General features: G+C 34.2%; 1 protein-coding gene and 1 long non-coding RNA gene across 2 annotated transcripts; one reads left to right on the plus strand and one right to left on the minus strand.

The window, feature by feature from the left end:
• Positions 1 to 2,175: 2,175 nt before the first annotated feature.
• Positions 2,176 to 18,598, minus strand: LOC128158489 (alpha-aminoadipic semialdehyde synthase, mitochondrial-like). Its single transcript, XM_052821354.1, has 13 exons — positions 18,538 to 18,598; positions 17,710 to 17,803; positions 17,075 to 17,196; positions 16,589 to 16,712; positions 15,816 to 16,035; positions 15,644 to 15,720; positions 15,207 to 15,270; positions 14,619 to 14,786; positions 14,236 to 14,331; positions 3,859 to 3,974; positions 3,322 to 3,410; positions 3,004 to 3,180; positions 2,176 to 2,582 (listed from the first exon to the last, which is right to left on the minus strand). Exons 2-13 carry the CDS (start codon positions 17,718 to 17,720, stop codon positions 2,467 to 2,469), a joined length of 1,380 nt encoding a protein of 459 aa, XP_052677314.1. The 5' UTR covers positions 17,721 to 17,803; positions 18,538 to 18,598; the 3' UTR covers positions 2,176 to 2,466.
• Positions 8,404 to 11,703, plus strand: LOC128158490 (uncharacterized). The gene is made up of 3 exons (XR_008239988.1): positions 8,404 to 8,772; positions 8,994 to 9,138; positions 11,378 to 11,703. It is a non-coding gene; the product is annotated as an uncharacterized LOC128158490 (long non-coding RNA).
• Positions 18,599 to 22,524: the final 3,926 nt, after the last annotated feature.

Here is a 22,524-nt window from a genome sequence, read left to right on the forward strand (position 1 = left end):
GACCGTAACTTTCTCGACCGGTATATATACCCCAGTGGCAGTTTAGAAGTGATCGAAACTAATATGGCGTCCAAATACTTTTATGAATTCATGTCAGACTTAACATTTCATTTTTCGGAACTACTCAACGACAAAATCGACATAATTATATTTTTAACGAATATTTTAGAAAAATATGGACCACTTAAGCATGCACACAGAGGAAGCCGTGCTGTGTAGAGAGAACCTAAAAACTAATATGTGTGGCCAGGTGTTTCATACCAACAACGACTGGGAAGTACAACATCAGTGTTTGCATGTTTATCTACTGAAGTATGATCTTCCATGAACGAAAAAAAACCAAACACGACACATTTATTTATTGTCTTGCACATCCATTGTAGAAAAAAATATATAACCTGCGTTAACCCATTGCATAGTTGTGAGAATGTTGTCTTGCCTAGATGGCCGAGTGGTTAGCGAGATGGTATAACTCACTGCCAGGAGTGGCATCCAAAGGTGACGAGTTCAAATCCGGATCGGGACGGAGCTGAAGCTCCAATATAATGAGTTTCTCTGTGCTATATAAAACTCCCACGTTGCAATCGTACGAAGCATGAAGAATCTGAATTACCATATTTCCGAGGCGTTAAATGAGGGTTGTAGTACATATAAATAACAAAGTTTGCCCTATCTTAACGGATACTGGTCCCCATATCTGAGTTATTACTAATTACTTATATCTAGTTATTACCTTTAAAAGCATAAAATTGCAAAGCAAAAATAGCTAGTGAACAAGAGAATTTTCTAATTCACAAAAAGTCAAGTTTAATATAAGTGTTGTACTTGTCGTTATATTGATGACAAATATTCACTTTTTAAGGTAGAACACCACTCTCTATATTTAAGGAGATAACTTTCACTCCAAAAAAGATAGATTAACACAAAGGACTTGTCAATGTCTTTTAAGTTTCGATATTGTAAAATTGGGTGCCTTTTCATATCGTTATCTATATATTTTCTTTTTAGAAAAAAAAAGATTTTGTTTTATCTTGAAATTCATTATACTTGATAAGAAGTTATAAAATAAGTAAATTACTTTTGGAGAATGCTTTACTACAAGTATATGACCAGGAAGGATGAACAACTTTTCTAAAAATTTGGGAAATTCTCAAGTCTTGATACTTAATTGTTTGAAACCAGACAGGAAATAACCCTTTCACACCATGTTCCTTAAGAAAGGAAATTAATGTGTATAACAAGACTTGAATAACTTCTCATTTTAAAATTAATTTGAATTCAAAAATTGTGTTTTGGACCAAATAAACATAATATATCGGATATCCCTTTAATAAAAAAAGAAACACATTTTAAAAATCAAGTTAACACCTACTGACACAAGAGTAAAACTGTCATGCAACAGAATTTTTCTTTTAATTGGAAAAAACAGTTCTCAAATCGTAGATAAGGTATACATAAATTATATCAAATATAGAGCTTTTGTAAAATGATAGACAGTTCTCGGCTCTAACAGTGAATGCTGGCCCACAGCAGCTTTATAGATTATATAACACCATTTTCTATTAGGGCAAGAGAAAATTCGTCTGTTTTGGCTCTGACTAAATCATGTAAGCTTAATGACATTGGTATAGTCAGATTACATCAGTGCCATTTATGCAATGAATTTGATTTAAAGTTTATTTCAAGAGACCTTTACAAATTAAAACCACTAAGCAGTATTCATCTTAAGTAAAGATTTTTATAATACATGTACCTTACACATTTCTCTCTAAAAAAAATTGCGCATAACATTAAAAGTGTTAATTGTTTTCCTAACATGTCGTTGACCATAAATCATTTCAAATGTCAGTAAATGGTATAAGTATTCTAAGAATAATTGCAATTTGGACTTTTTAGATTCCTATGACTTGTTTTCACCTTGATTTTACAGAGAGGTACCGGTATGTCATTAACTGCAGATTACGGAGAGGGAATCGGCTTATTGTATCTACTTGTTTCGTCTCGTTTCAAAACTTAGCTTGCCATATATAGAAAAACAAACTGATTTGATCGTGTCAATCACTCTGTGTGTGTGTGTGTGTGTGTGTGTGTGTGTATGTGTGTGTGTGTGTGTATATATATATATATATATATATATATATATATATATATATATATATATATATATATATATATATATATATAAAACACCTCTTAAACAAAGAAACTAGAAACTCCTTTACAAGGTTTTTACAGATTGATAACAATGTTTAATTTCACACATTTGTACCAATTCTTAAAAAACAAACCACTGTTACTTTAGCAAATTGGTTACATCATCTTAAAATCTGTCTTTCATCCCACACACTAAACATTGGTGTCCTTTGACCTAAACGTTTGGAGTCCTTTGTTCTATGAAGATTCACACATCCTTGCTGGATCTACCCTTAAAATAACACACTCATTTATGATCTACCCTAGTTTTTTTTACGAGGATTTAATCTCCTCTTCCGCGAGTAAACCCTCGCTGCGAAGACGGGACAGGATGGGTTGATAGATGTCCATGGTCAATGGAGCTAGCACCCCTCTTCTCTGGATCTCACCTTGAATGAGGACAAAATGAATGAGATTAATGACCTTCAACTTTAAAAGTCATCCTTGGACAGGATCCTGAAACGTGTTAAGGTTATGGGCAAACTTAGCTTTAGGTATTGACAATGCACATATAAAGTATTCACAAATGACTCCTATTTACCCCTAAATATATTTGTTAGAGAAACATTTTCTTTTTACACATACATGTAATAAAATATTATCAAAACCGAGCTTCTTTAAAAAATTCGCTTATAATTTTTTTTAACAATGATCTTCCAGAACTAAAAATCAATGGCACATAATTAAATTGCGAATCCTGGCTTTTTAAAAGTTGTTGTGTGTCACTATCATTAGGATTTGACTTATCAAAAAGTGAAATAATCCATTTTGAAGAGAATATCTTTTTGCCCTCAAGAGCAAGAAGCTTACCGTCCAGCACCATCTTAGTTGCTATGGCTGTGGTAAGTCCGACGGTCTTGGCCATGGCGGAGTAGCCATTTTCCTCCCCGTAGCAGACAAAGTTGATGACCCGTTTCTCCTGGGATTTGTCTGGCCATGTGACCCCGACATTGTGGTGCATCATTATCATGTCCTTCTCCCCCGGAGCTGTAACACCCAGACATGTAAGGATACCCGCTTCGAATCTTACACGTTCTTCGACAATGTGTCTAGAAGAATTACCCAGCGAAGGCGAGCTTTTTAGACAGTTAATTAGATATTATATCTATAGAAATACATGTAACTTACCAAAGGCTAGTTTCTTGGACAGGTAATTGGACAATGTGTCTATCGGGCTTCCCTTCTTGTCAATTGGCACTTCGTCCAATAACCCTAAACTGTTCAAACATAAATTCATATTAGCATTAACATCTTTCATAAAATTTCAAAGACGGTGATGTTAAGTTACATTCACAAGAACTTGATGAACTTGGTGAATATAAGCTGTTTGTCTTGTGAATTTATTTTTTCAGTTTCCCAAAACAAAAATTAATTACGGTAACAATATAAAGAGGCCTTTGACCTAGATTTTGCGGCTGTAACATAACTAAACTAATTCTTCAATATAAATTAGCCCCCTTCCGTTCGCTCAAAGCTGTTGATATATACACAGACTTACTACTCGGGGTGTACAGCCTCCTTAATGTGCAACCTAATCACTTAATGTTGTTCCATACACATTACTCACTCATAGTACATATACACTCCTCAATGGCCTTCAGTCTCCTCATTGACAGTTTTACTCACACATAATTGTTACATTCACACATACACACACATGCTTACTCTTCGATGGCCTTCAGCCTCCTCTCTGAGCGTCCTACTTTTTCAAACACTAGATCCTTCAGACTGTCCTCATACAAGTCGGGGCTTTTGTCGAACAGTTCACACATGTATCCTTTCTGCTCACACAAAAAAATTAACATTTGAACAGAGTTATCAATCGTTATTTGAATGACTTTGATATCAATACTACGGATTTATTTTGTACAAATATATAAAGACTTTAAGTTTGCTTATTCTTTTAATCAAAGAAGTCATTTGTCAGTAGGGACTTAACCCAGAAATCTGTTCGTCACCAGCAATTCAGGACTAACTAAATAGTTTTTGATCAATATACAATAATCTAACCACATTTGTAATCCCTGATCAGTTGGGACCAACTCAGTAAGTCACAGGTAGGTATAGAATTACCAGTGAGTCTTGCGTAGGTATAAAATTACCAGTAAGTCAATGGCAGGTGTAAGAATAAGCCTGTGGGTCACTCGTAGGTAAAGACTTACCCAGAAAGTAACTGATAGTTATAGAATTACCAAAGTAATCACTGGTATGTAGAGAATTACACAATACGCCACTGATAGGAATAGAATTACCTGGTAAGTCCCTGATAGGTTTAGGGTTACCCAGTAATCTACTGGTAGGGATAGAATTACACAGTAAGCCACTGAGTGGTATAGAATAACCCATTAGTCATTCGTTGTATAGGATTACGAATAAAGTCACTTACATGACATTGTATAGGTATAGCATTACTCAATTAGTCACTGATACGTATAACGTAACCACGAAAGACATTGATAGGTATAGCATTACCCAGTAAGCCACTGATAGGTATAGGATTACCTATACGTTACTCGTAGGTATACAATTACCAATTAGTAACTCAAAGGTATAGAATTACCCACAAAGTCACTGATAGACATGGAATTACACAGTTATTCACTGACATGCAGTTATAAAATTACCCAGTAAGTTACTGGTAAGTATAGGACTACCCAGTAAGTTACTGATATGCATATAATAACTCATTTAATAACTAATAGGTAGAGCATTACTCAGAGAGTCACTCGTAGGTATTAAGTTAATCAGTAAGTCACTGATACGTATATAATTAACATTCAGTCATTCAAAGGTATAGAATTAAAAATTCACTGAGGGGTAAAGATTTACGCAGTTAAGCACAGATACATGTATGTATAAAATTACCTGTTAAAGGGACATGGTCACGATTTTTGTCAAAAATTATTTTTTCGATTTTAATTTTACTAATGCTTCAGTATGGTATTTTTAATAGGCAACCCAAATTTGAGTGACATTTGTTGAGTTATGAGCTGGTTACAGAGCTTACAATTCCTCGCTATGTAAACAAAGCTTTTGTTTACATTTTGAATGTTGAAGTGAAAATTCCAGTTTTAGACCTAAAATGAATGTATTAATGGTTAGGAACTGTTTATTTATGTTTAAAATGAATAAGAATTTTGACAAATCATCTTGAAAAAGATTTTTACTGGTATATTGAACCTATGTAATCAAAAACAGGGCACGAGCATTGTTTACATGACGAAGAATTGTGAGCCCTGTATCTCGCTTAAAACTCATCGACGGCCATCCAAATTTCACTTGATCATTAGAAATGCATTCAAAAAGCATTGTAAATAATAAAAACAGGAAAATAAAATTTGACCAAAATTGTGACCATGCCCCTTTAAGTCATTGATAAGTATAGAATTGCCCAGTAAGTCACAGGTACGAGTACGATTACTCAGTAAGTCACTGATAAATTTAAGATTACCCAGTAAGTAACTAATATGAAGAGAATTATCAAGTAAATCACTGAAAGGTTTAGAAGTCCCATTTAGTCAATGATAGGTTTAATAGTTCTAGAAAAGTAAATTGTACGTAAATGATTATAAAGAAAGTCACTGAGAGGTTAAGCATTACCCAGTAAGTCACTCGTAAGTTTAGAATCACCAAGTACATTACTCGTACGTATGAAAATACAAAGTAAGATATCGTAAATCACAGATATAGAACCATCCAGTAAGTCACTGGTAGATATAGAATTACCCAGTAAGTCACTGATAGATATAGAATTACCCAGTAAGTCAATGATAGGTATAGAATTACCCAGAACACAATCCAAATCAAAAAGGGAAAATCAAAATTCCTTTTTTTTGACCCTGTTTTTCATATCTGCATCCATATACACCCCTTTTTGCCAAAAATAAGCCTTTACAAGTCAAAGTTCATGGAATTTTCCTGCATCATTGACATTTAAATGCATTACACAGACATTTAAAATGAGTAACGTTCCTCTTATTCTTATAAAAACTTATGAAGCATCAGAGGAACGTTCCTCCTACCTAAACTAAAATCTCTACATTTCATCTGAGGAACGTTCCTCTTTTCACTTCAACAGAAATCTTGACAAAGAATCTGAGGAACGTTCCTCTTTTCACTTCAACAGAAATTCTGACAATTCATCTGAGGAACGTTCCTCTTTTCACTTTAACATAAATCTTCACAAAGAATCTGAGGAACGTTCCTCTTTTCACTTCAACAGAAATTCTGACAATTCATCTGAGGAACGTTCCTCTTTTCACTTCAACAGAAATCTTGACAAGTCATCTGAGGAACGTTCCTCTTTTCACTTCATTACAGAAACTGAAATCCTGACAAAGCATCTGAGGAACGTTCCTCACTTGAAATCTTTACACTGTATCTTAGGAACGTTTCTCATTTCATTTCATCTGAAAACTACATAAAGCATCTTAGGAACGTACAATCTTTCACAAGTTGATTGTTTACTTTTTACATGAAATCTGTATAAAGCATCCGAGGAACGTTCCTCTTTTTCCTTAAATTGAAATCTTTACAATGCATTCGAGGAAAGTTAAATAATTCCTCATTTCATTTAACAAAATGTTTACTTCTCACCCGAGGACTTCAAAACATTTCCATTTTTAGTATTTTAATCATTACGCAAAATGTGACTAGCAACAATCCTTTTTGTTAAACTAATAAAAGACAAATTGAAACAACGATTTTGACAAACCAAAAGTATACTAATTAATCATTCTTAAAGAGACTCAGAGTCTCAACTGACGTAATCGTAAGACGTTGACTTCGAGGTGGATAACATCGATTTTGAAGATCTAGAAGAGGCAAAATGATTAAAATACTTCTGAACATTTTTTAAGGATTCACTTTTCTCAAAATAATTTTTATGATAGGTAAATTTTAAAAGTATAAAAACGTTACATGATAACCTGAATATTTGAACATTTTACTCTGCATTTGTGTTTTACGACATTAAAACTATTTCCTTTAAGTATTGTGCAATACCCTGTGCAGAGGGTGCAAAATTGTAAACCCGTGACTAACTTTAAGTTTATTGTTTTTATACCCCCCGCAAACAAAGTTTAGGGGGTAAATAAGAATCACCTTGTCCGTCCGTCCGACTATCCGTCTGTTCGTCTTCTGTGCAATTGGACTTAAAAAGTTTTGCTTAAATTAATTGTAAATAATTGATGTGCGATTGTCAACATTTTACTGGAAAATCCTGATTTTATTTTTAATATCTATCATGATGCAAATTGATATGATACATTGCGGTGATAATTATTGCAGGGATGATTTTCACTAAAACTCCTATTGCACATGTAGCTAATAAGCACAATTGAAATTTAGAAGACATGCTAACTATGTCACTTATTAAATAACTTGTTTAACAAGTGTGCAAAATTACTCCTGATGATAGCGGATTTGCAGCTCATAATTTAACAATTTCAAATATAAAATCAAAAACTTTGTGTCAAGCCGCTGAAACAAGAATATGATGTTGGTTAAGTAATATAAGGACTGATGAAAAAGGGTGCACACACACACAAACAGTAAACTTGAGGTCCCAACTCTAAGCACATTATGAGCACTCAGTTGGAGCGCAGTCATTTGTTAGGAAAAATTTTTGTAGGAATGCAGTTACACGCTGCAGGAGCTGAGTAGAAATCCCTTGTTCAACTAGCTGTCACATTTTCACCTTGTAAAAATTTAAAATACAAATGCATGTACAATGTTTTTGAATTTCCCCGCAAACCCACAGCAATTTTAGAAATATAACAGTATCGTGAAACTCTGGGGGAATGCAATCTGGTGTGACAGGACCTAAGCTTTGAGAAAACAATCAGGTTACCAGAAATTTGCAATTGTCAAATTCTTTGAGCTGGATGATAGTAACAAACATTATTAGGATGTAAAATTTGAATTACAGTTCTCATATGAAATGCAATCATTATATTAATATACATGTAAATTATATCTTACACTAGCTAACAATTACCCCCTCCCCCTTCCTAATAAAATCACAACATACACGAGCTATAATTCAATAGTGTACTCGTAGTTTTGATAAATCTACAAATCTACCTCAGGTATTAAGTAGGATATTTTAGGTAAAAAAAAAACAACTCACTTTTTGGCTTTCTTGGAGTATCTCATGTTTATCAACTAGAAAATATCTAATATCAAAATATCAGTATATTCTGTAAATAACTTCTCAGCATGCATGGTCAATAGAAATGTCATGACCTAAAGCCCATATTCCTCTGCTTCATTTGGTTTGCTAATGTCACCGCTGGCCATTTCAAGCTGAGTAACAACTTGTTGTTACATGCACATGCTAAAGTCCTCTATCAGATGTCAATCACTAACTGGATGCTGATAAGATGTTCGGGGTGTGCTAATAATAGTAACTGTGTGAAATTTGAGAGCTTTCAACAGCAGATCACTGCTTTAGGAACAGATGCAAAATGTGGTCGCAAATTTAATTTAAGATCAACGCTGCATGTGTACTTTATGAAGCAGAACAGAAATATTGTTTGGAAATTGCAGTTGCAAACTTTGCAGGATGCATGCATCAAGGTAATAAATACTTTTATTATATCCAAACGTTTAAAATACATAACTGAGTTTCTTTTGCTCTTCTGCTAATTTACTACAATCAAGGTAATTGCAAATCTAAAGCATTTAAATTAAATTGATACAAAATTCTTGATTATCTGATATTTAAAAAAATTATTGTAATCATCAAATTTTGAAAATGCAAAATTAAAATATAATCATAATACAATGTAATGTTATAGGTAATGATGATTGGCAGTGACAAAATATTTTGCCTGCTGGATTTTGATTTGAAATCACTGCATCTGAATTGTTTGCTGGTCTAGAGGATGGGGAGCATTAATTTGGACAGAGCTTGATCGGGATGGAAGATGCTTGAAGATTAAGGTTTGTTATTCTTAATTTAAAATTAATCTCACACTATAGCTGTCCTTCTGGGACTACTCCCACAAGGCTCTTTTGAAACAGCGTAATCTGCTAGCCACTTCTCATTTTACAGGTTATCAATTTCCCCTACAAATGCTTATCAACACCATTGCTAGGAAAATGGCCCTCTTGGGACAAATGAATTCAGTAACACTATAAACTCCATTTACATGATGTGAGTTTTAGATCTTACAAATCAGACTTTGTAAATAGGAAAATCATAAACAGATCTTAGGTCATATGGAATAGGAACATGCTCTATTTAAGAAAAAGTTAAATATTAAATATATGATTAATCTGCCGAAATGAATTATCACACAATTGTAACCTGTACAAATGTGAAAGGATTAATCTAATGAGTGCACAGGGGCCCATTTCACAAAGCAAACTTAAGACTAAGTTATATCTTAGGAAAGAACTTTTTCCTAAGTTCATTACTTATCCTTTTCACTATTCCAGTCGTATATTATGAATTTTAACTTTAAGACAGGTAAATTGATGTTTTAGGAACAAACTTAACATGGTGACTGTTTATATTATATTGAAAAGAATTATATGCACATTTTAGTTGAACAAAAATACTAGATAACGGTTATCATTAAGACTTTTTCACTTTACTTCTGATTTATTTAAACATGTTTTATTGAATAAATTCAATAGGATTGACAACAGGCATAGCCTATGTATGTCCTCTCCTTGTAATATATCCACTTTACTTCTTAACTGAATACATTAGAACTATCAAATTATACATATATTTCTTCAATTAATTTCTTTGGTGTAGACTTTTAATTTTACAATTTTTTTTTAGATTATCTGGTTGCACGCGCAGATGAATAGCGGATGTATAGTTATAGCTAGTGCACTGATGATAATTAGGTTATTCATGCCTGAGAATTACTGATATCTTTAAAAGGAATAATTACTCAATCAAAGAATGACTGGATGATTTGTCCTATCCCTCCACGAAATTAGCTTTTCTTTTAGGGGAGAAATGTTAGGTCTTTTCTTCATCTTATTTTTTTTTTGTCGGGGGAGTGGGGAAGGGGGGTAGGGGGTAGGAGTTACCACAAATTAAGTGATTTGGGAATGTTGATGCTAAATCATCCATGGGAATGTTGTTTCATTCAGAAATTTTTGCCTTTTATCCTCACTTCTTCCATCAGCCAAGATGCATTTATTTGTAGTGTTTTCTTTAAAAAAAAAAACCACCCTATTTTTAAATCAACCCTTTCAAGCAGGCACGTAGCATCAGGTTTCTCACAGCAATCAATTTTCTTAAATTTACATATCCAAAAATGAATAAACATGCATGGAGTTCCCCCCCCCCTCCCATTTTTTGGGAGCATGTAAAAAATTGAAGAGAATTTTGATGAAACAAACATAAAGTCCTTAGTATAACAAGCCAGAATTTATGATGAGCAAATATTCTGAATAATTTATGCTGCCTTCTAAATTTCAAACAAAAATAAGTTTGACCAAGCTCATCACGCTTATTTACTGAATTCTAGTATTCCCTTGCTGCAACATTAAATTGATAGGATGAACAGAATCTGAATTATACAGCTTTCTTGTTTGACGTGGTTAATAATTCCTGCTTTATCTAAGTGATACAAATTCCATCTGCTCAGCTGTCTGGCTTAAAACAAATAATTTAGAGCTGTGAACCATTCTCATACTCACAAGAATGACCGGCCCGATAACAATAGCTTTGGGATTTGATGTGAAGTGTTAAGATCTGTCGCCATCCAAAAAAAATAATGCAGTAATACCAATGTGTTTTAAGATTAGAGCAGAAATTCAAGAGTATATTGATGTTTGGTAGATTCAAATCAAATTCATGCTTAATTATCCTACTTGGATTCTGTAAATGTTTAAACGTATTTAGGTATATAGGTATATATATCTGAAGAGAAATATTTGTTGTACAAATCTCTCTCTCTCTCTCTCTCTCTCTCTCTCTCTCGTGCTACATCTCTCTAATTTCTCTCTCTCTTTCAAGTTAAGCAGGGAAAAACTTATGTGACCTTTAATATACTGGGTATTTCTTCTTAAAGAATGTCAATACCTAAATGTATGTTTGAGAATTTGTGTGTTATTAACAAAAATAAGCATTACAACTAGATCTTCATTATGAAATGAAATAACAGGAAGTTATTTAGCGATGACGAGTTTTAATGCAAATATGTATTATACATAGATTCTATAGAAGATCTGGACATCCCCCCTGGGAGGAAATCAATGAGGCCACAGAAAATTTCAAAAGCCATCCAGCCAGTCACACAGTATGAACAGAAGATAAACAGAACAGAAGATAAACCTTGACTCATGTCAACCATGTATCAAAGACTGAATTAAGTGAAAGTGCTTTCTGGAAAATGCAGCTCTACTTGGGAACTCCATCCTGAATTTGATGGATGCGAGCTTTATGTTTTTAGTAATTATAAAATCATATGCACTGAGACAATTATTAATATAGTTAAATTTTTAATTATATAAACATCTAATCCAATTACAAACTAAACTTGATATTTAATATAAAAGAAATATTAAATTGGTATTCTTAATTACATGCCTATGTATTTTTATTGAAAACAATTAGTCATAGTGACAAATATGTAAAAAAAAAAAAAAAAAAAAAAAAAAAATTATTTTATTTTTTTTGCATGTTATTTTGAATTGTAACCCAAAAATGCCGTGATATAAAATATTAAGAATTCAAACTCTTTTTTACTTTATATCGAGTAATCAACTTAAATTTTTTTAGCTGATCATCATCGGGACTGAGCGATAGTCAAGTACTCAAGTACTTGTTAACATCCTTAATATTTACGTAAAGTATAACATGTTTAAATGCTTATTTAATTTAGGATTACCGGTATTTTGCTTATTGCTGTTTTTACTTTCAAATGTAGGAAATTGAAACATTCTTCAGGTACCATGTAAAGGTTTCAGTTAAAGAGAAAAGAGGAACGTTCCTCAAATTTCCTCGTGAAGATTTCAGTTGTAGTGAAAAGAGGAACGTTCCTCAGATGACTTGTCAAGATTTCAGTTGTAGTGAAAAGAGGAACGTTCCTCAGATGACTTGTGAAGATTTCTGTTAAAGTGAAAAGAGGAACGTTCCTCAGATTCTTTGTCAAGATTTCTGTTGAAGTGAAAAGAGGAACGTTCCTCAAGTTTCCTCGTGAAGATTTCAGTTGTAGTGAAAAGAGGAACGTTCCTCAGATGACTTGTCAAGATTTCAGTTGAAGTGAAAAGAGGAACGTTCCTCAGATGACTTGTGAAGATTTCTGTTAAAGTGAAAAGAGGAACGTTCCTCAGATTCTTTGTCAAGATTTCTGTTGAAATGAAAAGAGGAACGTTCCTCAGATTCTTTGTCAAGATTTCTGTTGAAGTTAAAAGAGGAACGTTCCGCAGATGAAATGTAGAGATTTTAGTTTAGGTAGGAGGAACGTTCCTCTGATGCTTCATAAGTTTTTAAAAGAATAAGAGGAACGTTACTCATTTTAAATGTCTGTGTAATGCATTTAAATGTCAATGATTCAGGAAAATTCCATGAATTTTGACTTGTAAAGGCTTATTTTTGGCAAAAAGGGGTGTATATGGATGCAGATATGAAAAACAGGGTCAAAAAAAAGGAATTTTGATTTTCCCTTTTTGATTTGGATTGTGTTCCAGTAAGTCACTGATAGATATAGAATTACCCAGTAAGTCACTGATAGATATAGAATTACCCAGTAAGTCAATGATAGGTATAGAATTACCCAGTAAGTCACTGATAGATATAGAATTACCCAGTAAGTCACTGATAGATATAGAATTACCCAGTAAGTCACTGATAGATATAGAATTACCCAGTAAGTCAATGATAGGTATAGAATTACCCAGTAAGTCACTGATAGATATAGAATTACCCAGTAAGTCACTGATAGATATAGAATTACCCAGTAAGTCAATGATAGGTATAAATTACCAAGAAAGTCACTGATATGTAAAGCATTACCCAGTAAGTCACTGATATGTAAAGAATTACCTATTAAGTCATTGATAAGATTATATATGATTACCTCGGGAGTCACAGATATGTATAGAATTACCTATTAAATCATTGTTAAGTATAAGATTACCTACTGAGTGACTGATAGGTATAGAAATAACCAGCAGGTCATGCTATGTATAGAATTACCTATTAAGTCATTAATAAGAAAAGGTTTACCCAGTAAGTCACTCCTATGTTCAGAATTACCCGGTAAGTCACTTGTACGTATTATATTTCAAAATCACTTGTAGATATAAAATTACACATAAAGTCTTTGATATATATACTAGGAATACCAAGCAAGTCACTCTTAGGTTTAGGATTACCCAGTAAGTATTTGGTGCGAGGTATAGATTTACTCAGTTAGTCACTGATAGATATAAAAATATCCAGGTTGTCACGGCCTGAAGGAGTCTTATATTTGAAGTCACTATTCAAAAGTGACTTACTCAGGGAGTCACTGATCAGTAAAAATCTAGCAGTTAAAAAAATCAGTGGTACACTCCTACTCAGGTAGATACTAGTTTGGTTTAATTTTAGCCAGTTAGAAACTAGTCAAAAGCTAACCCAGGTAGTCCTTAGTCAGTTGGGACTTATCAAGGTAGATACTGGTCAGTAAAGACCTACCCAGAAAGTGTTTCGTTACTTGAGACTTTCCTGAGTAGTCACTGCTCAGTTGGGACCAACTAGAATTGACACTGGTCAGTGAATACCTACTTACTAGTAGGTAATCACTCGTCAGTAGGGACTTACCCAGGTATTTACTGGTTAGTTGAGACTTATCAATGTAGACATTAGTAAAAAAAGACCTACCTAGATAGTCACTGGTCAGTAGGCATTTCTCTTACACAGGTAGTCATTAAACAGTAAGGACTTATCCAGATAGTCATGGGTCAGCAGACTTATCCAAGTAGACCCTATTTAGTATGAGCTTACCCAGGTAGTCTGTGGATGGAGTCTCCCCTATATCGTCACATATTAGCAGAAATTAAGACAATCCTTGTTAAATGGGTATTTACCCAGGTGGTCGTTGGTCCATTGGGATGGAGGTTTGCCACTTGATCTGGATTCAGTAACCCCAGCTGCATTATACCCTGCATAATGTGTGAGAACCCCTGAAGAAAGAGAAAACAAATAAAAGTCAGCCATGCAGCATGACTTTTATCAAATATATTGATTTATAGGCAATCAGTTACTTTATAGAGATCAGTTAATGATTTTTAGTCAATCAGTTCTTCTACAGAGAGTGTTTTCACCCAGTAGCGAATTGTTCCTCTGAGGACATTTAAGCTGATTGGCTACTGTACTCCTCAATGTACAATGTACATAGACTATCAGTTACTTTATAGAGATCAACTATTGATATTTAGCCAATCAGTTCTTCTACAGAGAGTGTTTTCACCCTGTAGCGAACTGTTCCTCTGATGACAGACTTAGCTGACTGGATGTTGTATTCATCAATGTACATAGTTGAATCTCCGTTGGGGAAACCCTCGAAGTCAAACCCGGCCATGAAGTCCAGATCCTGTACAGCGTCCAACAGGCCCCCATTACCTGGAATCTCCACCACCTACAGACAGCAAAATATGCTATACACGGGAGACAGAGATTGTCTGCAAAAAGCATTTCATTAAACTGTTGTCTCAATATGCTGATGCATAGTTTAAGATGGGATATGCTATATCCATCTAGTCTCTTGCATTTGGAAAGAAAACACAAAACTTGGCATAGTTGGATTTAAGCAATATCCAGTCACAAGAGATTCTCAATATAAGAGATTCTAAATATGTTTGTAACATTTATGATCATTATGTGGTATGTACCTCTTGAAAGATGTCTCTGAACATCTTTCATATTTATCATCTTTACATTAAAACACTTTTTTAAACAGACAGTAGTCAAAAGGATTAAGACATGTGTATACAGCTCGTCTTACTGATTTAACAGTTGTCAAAAGAACTACGACATCTATTCATTTTGCCTAACTTACACAGTTGTCCTTCAGGTATTTAGCACCACTCAAACAGTTCATCAAAACTCCTTTGGGATACCAGCTACAGATAAGAAACATCAATTGCGTTTACTATACATACCATCCATTAACTATAAGGTTATCCTAAAGAATCAAAGTACTGAGAGTACTAACAAGCATAGAGTGCTAAATTTGTTATATTAACACTCAGTCATGAAGTGTTATAAAATGTTGGGCATCATATAGTTAGGAAGTTATCGAAATATTAATCACAGAGAGATGAACAAGATCACTTAAACCTAAGTAAAAAGAGGAATAGAAGAATCACTGTGATTCACGTATGAAAAGGTATTAAGTTTATTGTATCTATTCTCAGTTGGAGACTAATATCCACAATGAACTTTAATTGAATGGAAATTTTTACATTGAATTTTACTTTAACCTGGTGTATTTACCTGAATTTGTATCTGAGGGGCGTGTTGGAATTTTCGAGTGCAGGTAATCCTCCACACCAAGACTCAAAGGATGAGATCTTTAAGACATACAAACAGGGTTGATAAATAAAAATGCATGCATTCATCTAGCCTAACCTAAGTAAATAACTCCACTGTATTAGGTACAAAATACCTTCCCTCCAGCATTCTTGATCTTATCGAAGCACTCCATGGCCAGCATGTGGTCGATTCCTGGGTCGACGCCTACCTCGTTCACGATGGTGACTCCGGCCTCTTTGGCTGCGGCGTCCAGTTCGCGCATAGCCGGTGAGATGTAGCTCGCGGTGACCATGTTCTTCTTGAACTTGATACAGAGCTTGGCCACGTCAGGGTGAAAGACATAGGGCAGGAGGCTGTAACATAGGCACTGGGTGTTTGACAAGGTGTTGTATGCTAGACAAATTATCAAAGTCTTATATACAAAAAGACAGTGTTATATAAAGGGAAATTGTTATGTAACACAGACATTGTTCTTTTTTTTTTTTTTCGAAGGAACAAAGCCCTTCATTGAACTCAATCATAAATTGAAAACAGTCTTGATCTCAGAATTTCAAATATCTTGTTTTGTTTTTAATATAAATGTATGAAAAGTTAAAAGTTTCACTTCAAATGCATAACGAACAAATTACTTTATATTCAGAAAATTAATTTCATAATTATAAATACATAAACATACATCAGACAATACTAAATATGAAGAACACATTACCCTATTTCATTTTTCATCCATTTACCCGAATTTTCAGTAGGCAATTATAAAATAGGGTCATATAAAACTGAAATTATATCTTTTAAAACAAAACTATTAATATCAGCAAATTTGAAGGAAGAAGATTTTTTTCCTTAAACAAGACTTCGTATAATAAAGTAAACTAGATTCCATGTTGAGGGATCAGTTTCTCTTACCTGACAACGATGTCTTGTTGGGAGATCAGTTTCTCAAGTTCTTCGTAATTCCTCTGGACATCTATCAGCGTTGTGTTGACGTTTAATTTCTGTAGATTGTCCAGCTCAGATTGGAGCTGTGATGCTGTAATTGATCGGGGGCAAGCAATAACCCTGCTGTTAATGTTTACAGTACTGTAGGTATAAACTACAGGTGAAATTTTTTGAGGCTGAAAATTTTTATGAGGAAAATTGGAGCTGGTAAGATCAAGACACCAGACCATAAATTAAGAAGTAAGTCAAAAATCAAAATTAACATAACTTTAATTCTATGATAAAATTGGAATTTTAAAAGCATAGAAACCTGGCACGCAATGTTTTCAATCATGATTGTTATAAATAAATACAGATATTTAAACTCTTAAATTTATATAAAGTCCGTTCTCACTTTGTGATCTTGTGACCTGATTCTTACATTGTTCTGACAAGGTGACTTGACCTACTAACCCACAGTGACTTCTATGTTTTTGCCTTTTGCCAGATACTCCACAGCAGGGAGGGACACGTACCCCGCCCCTAGGATCAGTACGCCTCTGTTCTCGGGGTGACGCTGGGCCTTCTGAGACGAGCTAGAGGAAAACAACCAATCAGTAAAAGATTAGGGATAAAGTTACAACATCTTGCACCAAAAAGTGTATCAAGCTGCAAGATTTTACCTTCATTAAGAATATTGTACAATAACCAATTCATCATATTAAACTACATTTATTTAGGACAATTTGTCTTTAGTTAGTTTCTCCGCTTGACGATAGAGAATTGAATGATATGAAATGATTTTAATAGGTTACTGGTATAAACTGGGTTGGAGCAATTGATATTATTTGTTAATAAACCGTTTCTCAATTTCTTTGGGCATTAACAGCCCAACCCATTTTATATGAGTGTAAATTCTGTAGCTATCATATAGATTGAATTCATTCCTATATTACATTTAATTTTGTACCATATTCATGAACCATAATCATATAGATTTGTAAAGCATTAGTTTTGATTGGTCGCTCACTTTGTCATGTTTAAAACTGAAATACATTTTCATTTTCTAGACTTGTCAGAAACAAGCAGGTTAAAGTAATTGTACTTACTTATGACTCATTTCCGGATCCGGTGAAGACAAGGATGAGCGGACCGATGAAATTTGGAGTCGGATGAAATGTCTCAACAAAAATCAATCACTTTCTTGATGATGAAATAAATGTTGAAAACCAGTTCGTGACTAAAAATGCTAACTTGGGCGCTCCAAGAAAGGCCGTGTTCACTTATCAACATAAACCAGAGACATAAATAACGTTATTTATGTCTCTGCATAAACATGTAACAGATAACTAAGTCTTAAGGTCAGACGCGACCTATCTTCCATTATTTTCTATTTTTTCTTATCTCCATGCATGTGCACATAGTAAAGATTTCCTTTTAGTAATGTCATAATTCTAATTTCATGTTATTAGATATATTAGATAGATATAAAGTGTGCAATCTAAAATATATACTTTGACTTATTTTATAAACATTTAAATGCATTTTGCATGCTATTTTAAGAAAAAAATTTAAATATTCTAGCTCCAAAAAAAACCCCGGTAATGTACATTCAATTTATGGGAATAAACAGGTTTTAATGTTTAATACTTAAGGAATAATATATCTGTGACAAGGAAAATCATATAAAATTGAGGAACGTCTCACGTTTCCTTAAAGCTGCATATGAGCACGACTCATGATTGATATCAATATCCATGTTTTATCTTAGCTGCAATAATGTAGCCCTCTCCCGATTTTTTTTTCTTTCTTTTTTTTTTTGGGGGGGGGGGGGGGGGGCTACAACATAGGATATCCGTAATGGTGCAAGTGCGGCAGTAATTCACTCCCGCAACGATTTCGTCTACATAAATGACAATGACATTTGCATTTCTTACCTGAACTCAAACGTTGTAGATGTCTATGGCATAAATTAATCCAAAAATATCAAGTATAGTCATTGTCAATAACGAAAGTTGAATTTGTCCGCCATGTACTAAAGACCTGAAAGACCCCCACACACACACACACATATATAAATTGTTTGTATTTTATGTATATCTACTAGTAATTTGATAATGGACAACGGTCGCGAAGTACCAATAAACTTATCTTCTACCAAATTTAAAGGTAAAATATAAGAATTCTTTTTCTGCACTAAATAATAGTTTATGGTTAAACAATCCATATCTTAACATTTTAGAAAAATCTTATGGTTAACTTTTGCCAACCGAGTCCATTGAGTCAACTTTTGTTATTCTATGTTGTCCCTCATCGTGTGACAATTGCCTTCAAGTTGGTGTTTTCATATTAGTTTACATGTAATGGTAAAATTTCCTGAAAGAAAGAAACTAATGCATGTATATATATTCCATTAACAGGCACGTAGCATCGTTTTTGAAAGTGGGGGGGCCAGACCCATCCAAAAAATCTTGACAAGCAAAAAAAAAAAAGAAAAAAAAAAGGAAATTTAAAGTTTTCCAAAAATTATCTTCAAAATCCTAATCCGTGGGGGGGGGGGGGGGGGGGGGGAGAGGGGGGAGGGGGGACTCAACTATACTTCCAAAAAAATTCTTCCCTACCAAAAAATTTTTTCCTCCAAATCTTCAAATTCCTAATCCGTGTGGGGGGGGGGGGGGTAGTACCTTCAATTTGACTACTCATTTCCTTATTTTCATATCAATATTTTACTAACTGCCAAAAAAGTGGGGGGGGGGGCAACTCTATTATCATTCATTTTTTTATATGTAAATTTTAAAAAAATTGTTGCTGCGAGAAAAAGTGGGGGGGCCAGGCCCCCCCTGCCCCCCCCCCCCCCCCCCCCCTGATGCTACGTGCCTGATTAATACTAATGTTTGTTAAGTTTTATTTTCCAGAATATGATATAAATGTACCCTGAGTACAGCCTTCAGGTGTCCAAGAAGCGTACGTAGTGGACTAGAATTCAATTCAATGACAAAGAACAACGCCTCTATTCATCTGCATGGTGGTACTATTAAATACACCAGTGAGAACAGGAACCTAGATATATGTGTGTCAAACTGTTGGGCCTGTGCAGTAGTGGTGGTCAATCAGGCTGGGAAACTCCGGTTTACCTACACTGGTCCTCCCTCTACTACCAAGGGGAATTTTAAACCATGCGGCATCACAACAGACAGCCAGGGTCGGATCCTGGCAGTAGAACAACCACCGTATCCACATCCTGGATCAGGACGGACAGTTCCTCCGCTACATTGACAACTGTCATTTACAGAATTCATGGGGTTTATGTGTGGACACCAGAGACAACCTCTTTGTGGATGTCTACGCCACAGTAAAATGAAAAAAATACAATACATGTAACATGCGTTATGTATTTCACAACTGTAATACTTTGATATGATCATAGATTACAAATATATGTACTCAATGACATGTAAATAAAACTTTGTAGCAATATCATTTATTGTTTATAATGGTTAAGTAATGCATTTCTAATGATCAATCAAAATTTGAGTGTCAGTCGTAGAGTTATAAAGCTACATGTAGATAGAGCTCACAATTCTTTGTTATGTATGTTAACAAGGCTCGTGCCGTGTTTTTGTTTACATTAGTTCAATATACCTGTAAAAGTTCTTGTTCAAGCTTAAATTTTTCTATCTGCTTATTAGTTGTGAACATAATTAGACAGTTCCTGGCGTTTGCCACTTTCATTTCAGGCCAAACCTGGAATTTTCTTTTCAACGTTCAAAATGTAAACAACAACTTGACATGAGCTTTGTTTCCATAGCCAAAATTTGAGAGCTCTGTGTCTCGCTTGTAACTTAACGACTGATACTCACATTTTGTTTGACTTTTAGGAATGCCTTACTAAAACATTTTAAACATTAAATACGGTAAACTAAATTTTGACCAAAATCGTGACCATATGTCCCTGACACTGTCCGGTTTTCTATCACTGTACTTCATCAATATATTAGAGTGTATGTGTTCATGTGTTACATTGTCAATTGAGTATATACGTGTATGCCAACGAACTGTTTGTGTGTAAAACATGTAAACAATTATACACATGGTTTTGGCTTTATATGTGAAACAAACATTTTGTATAGATCGACTTAATAAATAAATTCTGCACTAATATTGCAGGATAACGCCAATATATGTAAACCTACTTATATGTATAACTATTTAGAGGGAAGATTTCAATGTATATAGCAATTTCAGCATTGATGGTAACCCTCTAAACACTTCGAATCAATTCAGCATTTGTTATCTAAACTTAATTAAAAGGGATTTTTCAATGAATCAAAAATTTAAAAGTGGATCAGTTGTTCTGATGAAAAAAATCTGAATACTAGTGAAAGAATTCGAACAAATTCTTTTCCAAGCATGAAGATTTTAGAGGTCTCTAGATTTGAATTTGAAAATAAATGAATTGCATAAAGTTGGCATCATTCATTTTCGACACAAGGTTTTGTGTCGTTTTTACCAAGGAGAAGCCAACGAAGTTCTACATTTCTTTGTCAAATTATATCAAAATAACGTTTAAAAAAATTAAATACTTCTTGAAAATATTACGAACTTTCGATTGCATGTTATCTACGTCATTAATTCACGACGCATGAATTTTCGTGAATCTAGTATTAGCATTTACGAGGATACGTCAATTCGTGAACGATAATTCTAGCTATCGATTAAATCTTTTATCTAACATGTTTACTTTCCTAGTATGAAATTAAATCTGGTTTTTCCCTTATATCTTACCTACCGGAACATATTTAAATTTCACGGAATGACTAAACATAGAAATTCACGAAAATTGATGTTAAACGAATACCAATAAAAGGAAACAAAATATACCGATCATTCAAACACAACGAGAAACTCATGCAGTGTAGATTCAAAACCAATATGTTTGGGTTTCCTAAACCACCAACAATTGGACAGCTAAACATCAATGATTACATAGATACTCTACTGAATCCTGTGGATTATAAAGATTCTACTGAACCTGTGGATTTCTAAACCACCAACAACTGTACAGCTAAACGTCAATGATTATATAGAGACTCTACTGAAGCCTGTGGAATTCTAAACCACCAACAACTGGACAGCTAAACATCAATGATTACATAGATACTCTACTGAATCCTGTGGATTATAAAGATTCTACTGAACCTGTGGATTTCTAAACCACCAACAACTGTACAGCTAAACGTCAATGATTATATAGAGACTCTACTGAAGCCTGTGGAATTCTAAACCACCAACAACTGGACAGCTAAACATCAATGATTACATAGAGACTCTACTGAAGCCTGTGGATTTCTAAACCACCAACAGGACAGCTAAACATCAATGCAATTAGTCACGACGGTGAAAACCAGTGTGTGACAATTACATAGAGACTCTACTGAAGCCTGTGGAATTCTAAACCACCAACAACTAGACTGCTATACATCAATGATTACATAGAGACTCTACTGAAGCCTGTGGGTTTCTAAACCACCAACAACTAGACTGCTAAACATCAATGATTACATAGAGACTCTACTGAAGCCTGTGGGTTTCTAAACCACCAACAACTAGACTGCTATACATCAATGATTACATAGAGACTCTACTGAAGCCTGTGGGTTTCTAAACCACCAACAACTAGACTGCTATACATCAATGATTACATAGAGACTCTACTGAAGCCTGTGGAATTCTAAACCACCAACAACTAGACTGCTATACATCAATGATTACATAGAGACTCTACTCAAGCCTGTGGAATTCTAAACCACCAACAACTAGACTGCTATACATCAATGATTACATAGAGACTCTACTGAAGCCTGTGGGTTTCTAAACCACCAACAACTAGACTGCTATACATCAATGATTACATAGAGACTCTA

This window comes from Crassostrea angulata, chromosome 8 (genome assembly GCF_025612915.1).
Source record: "Crassostrea angulata isolate pt1a10 chromosome 8, ASM2561291v2, whole genome shotgun sequence".
In the NCBI taxonomy this organism is placed as follows: domain Eukaryota; kingdom Metazoa; phylum Mollusca; class Bivalvia; order Ostreida; family Ostreidae; genus Magallana; species Magallana angulata.

Excerpts from the sequence above, each read along its gene's own strand:
- LOC128158489 (XM_052821354.1), bottom strand. Across the intron at positions 16,036-16,588 it reads CAACAAGACATCGTTGTCAG|CCTCCTGCCCTATGTCTTTC; the intron begins GTAAGAGAAACT and ends CCTATGTTACAG. Across the intron at positions 3,181-3,321 it reads GTCCAAGAAACTAGCCTTTG|CTCCGGGGGAGAAGGACATG; the intron begins GTAAGTTACATG and ends TGGGTGTTACAG.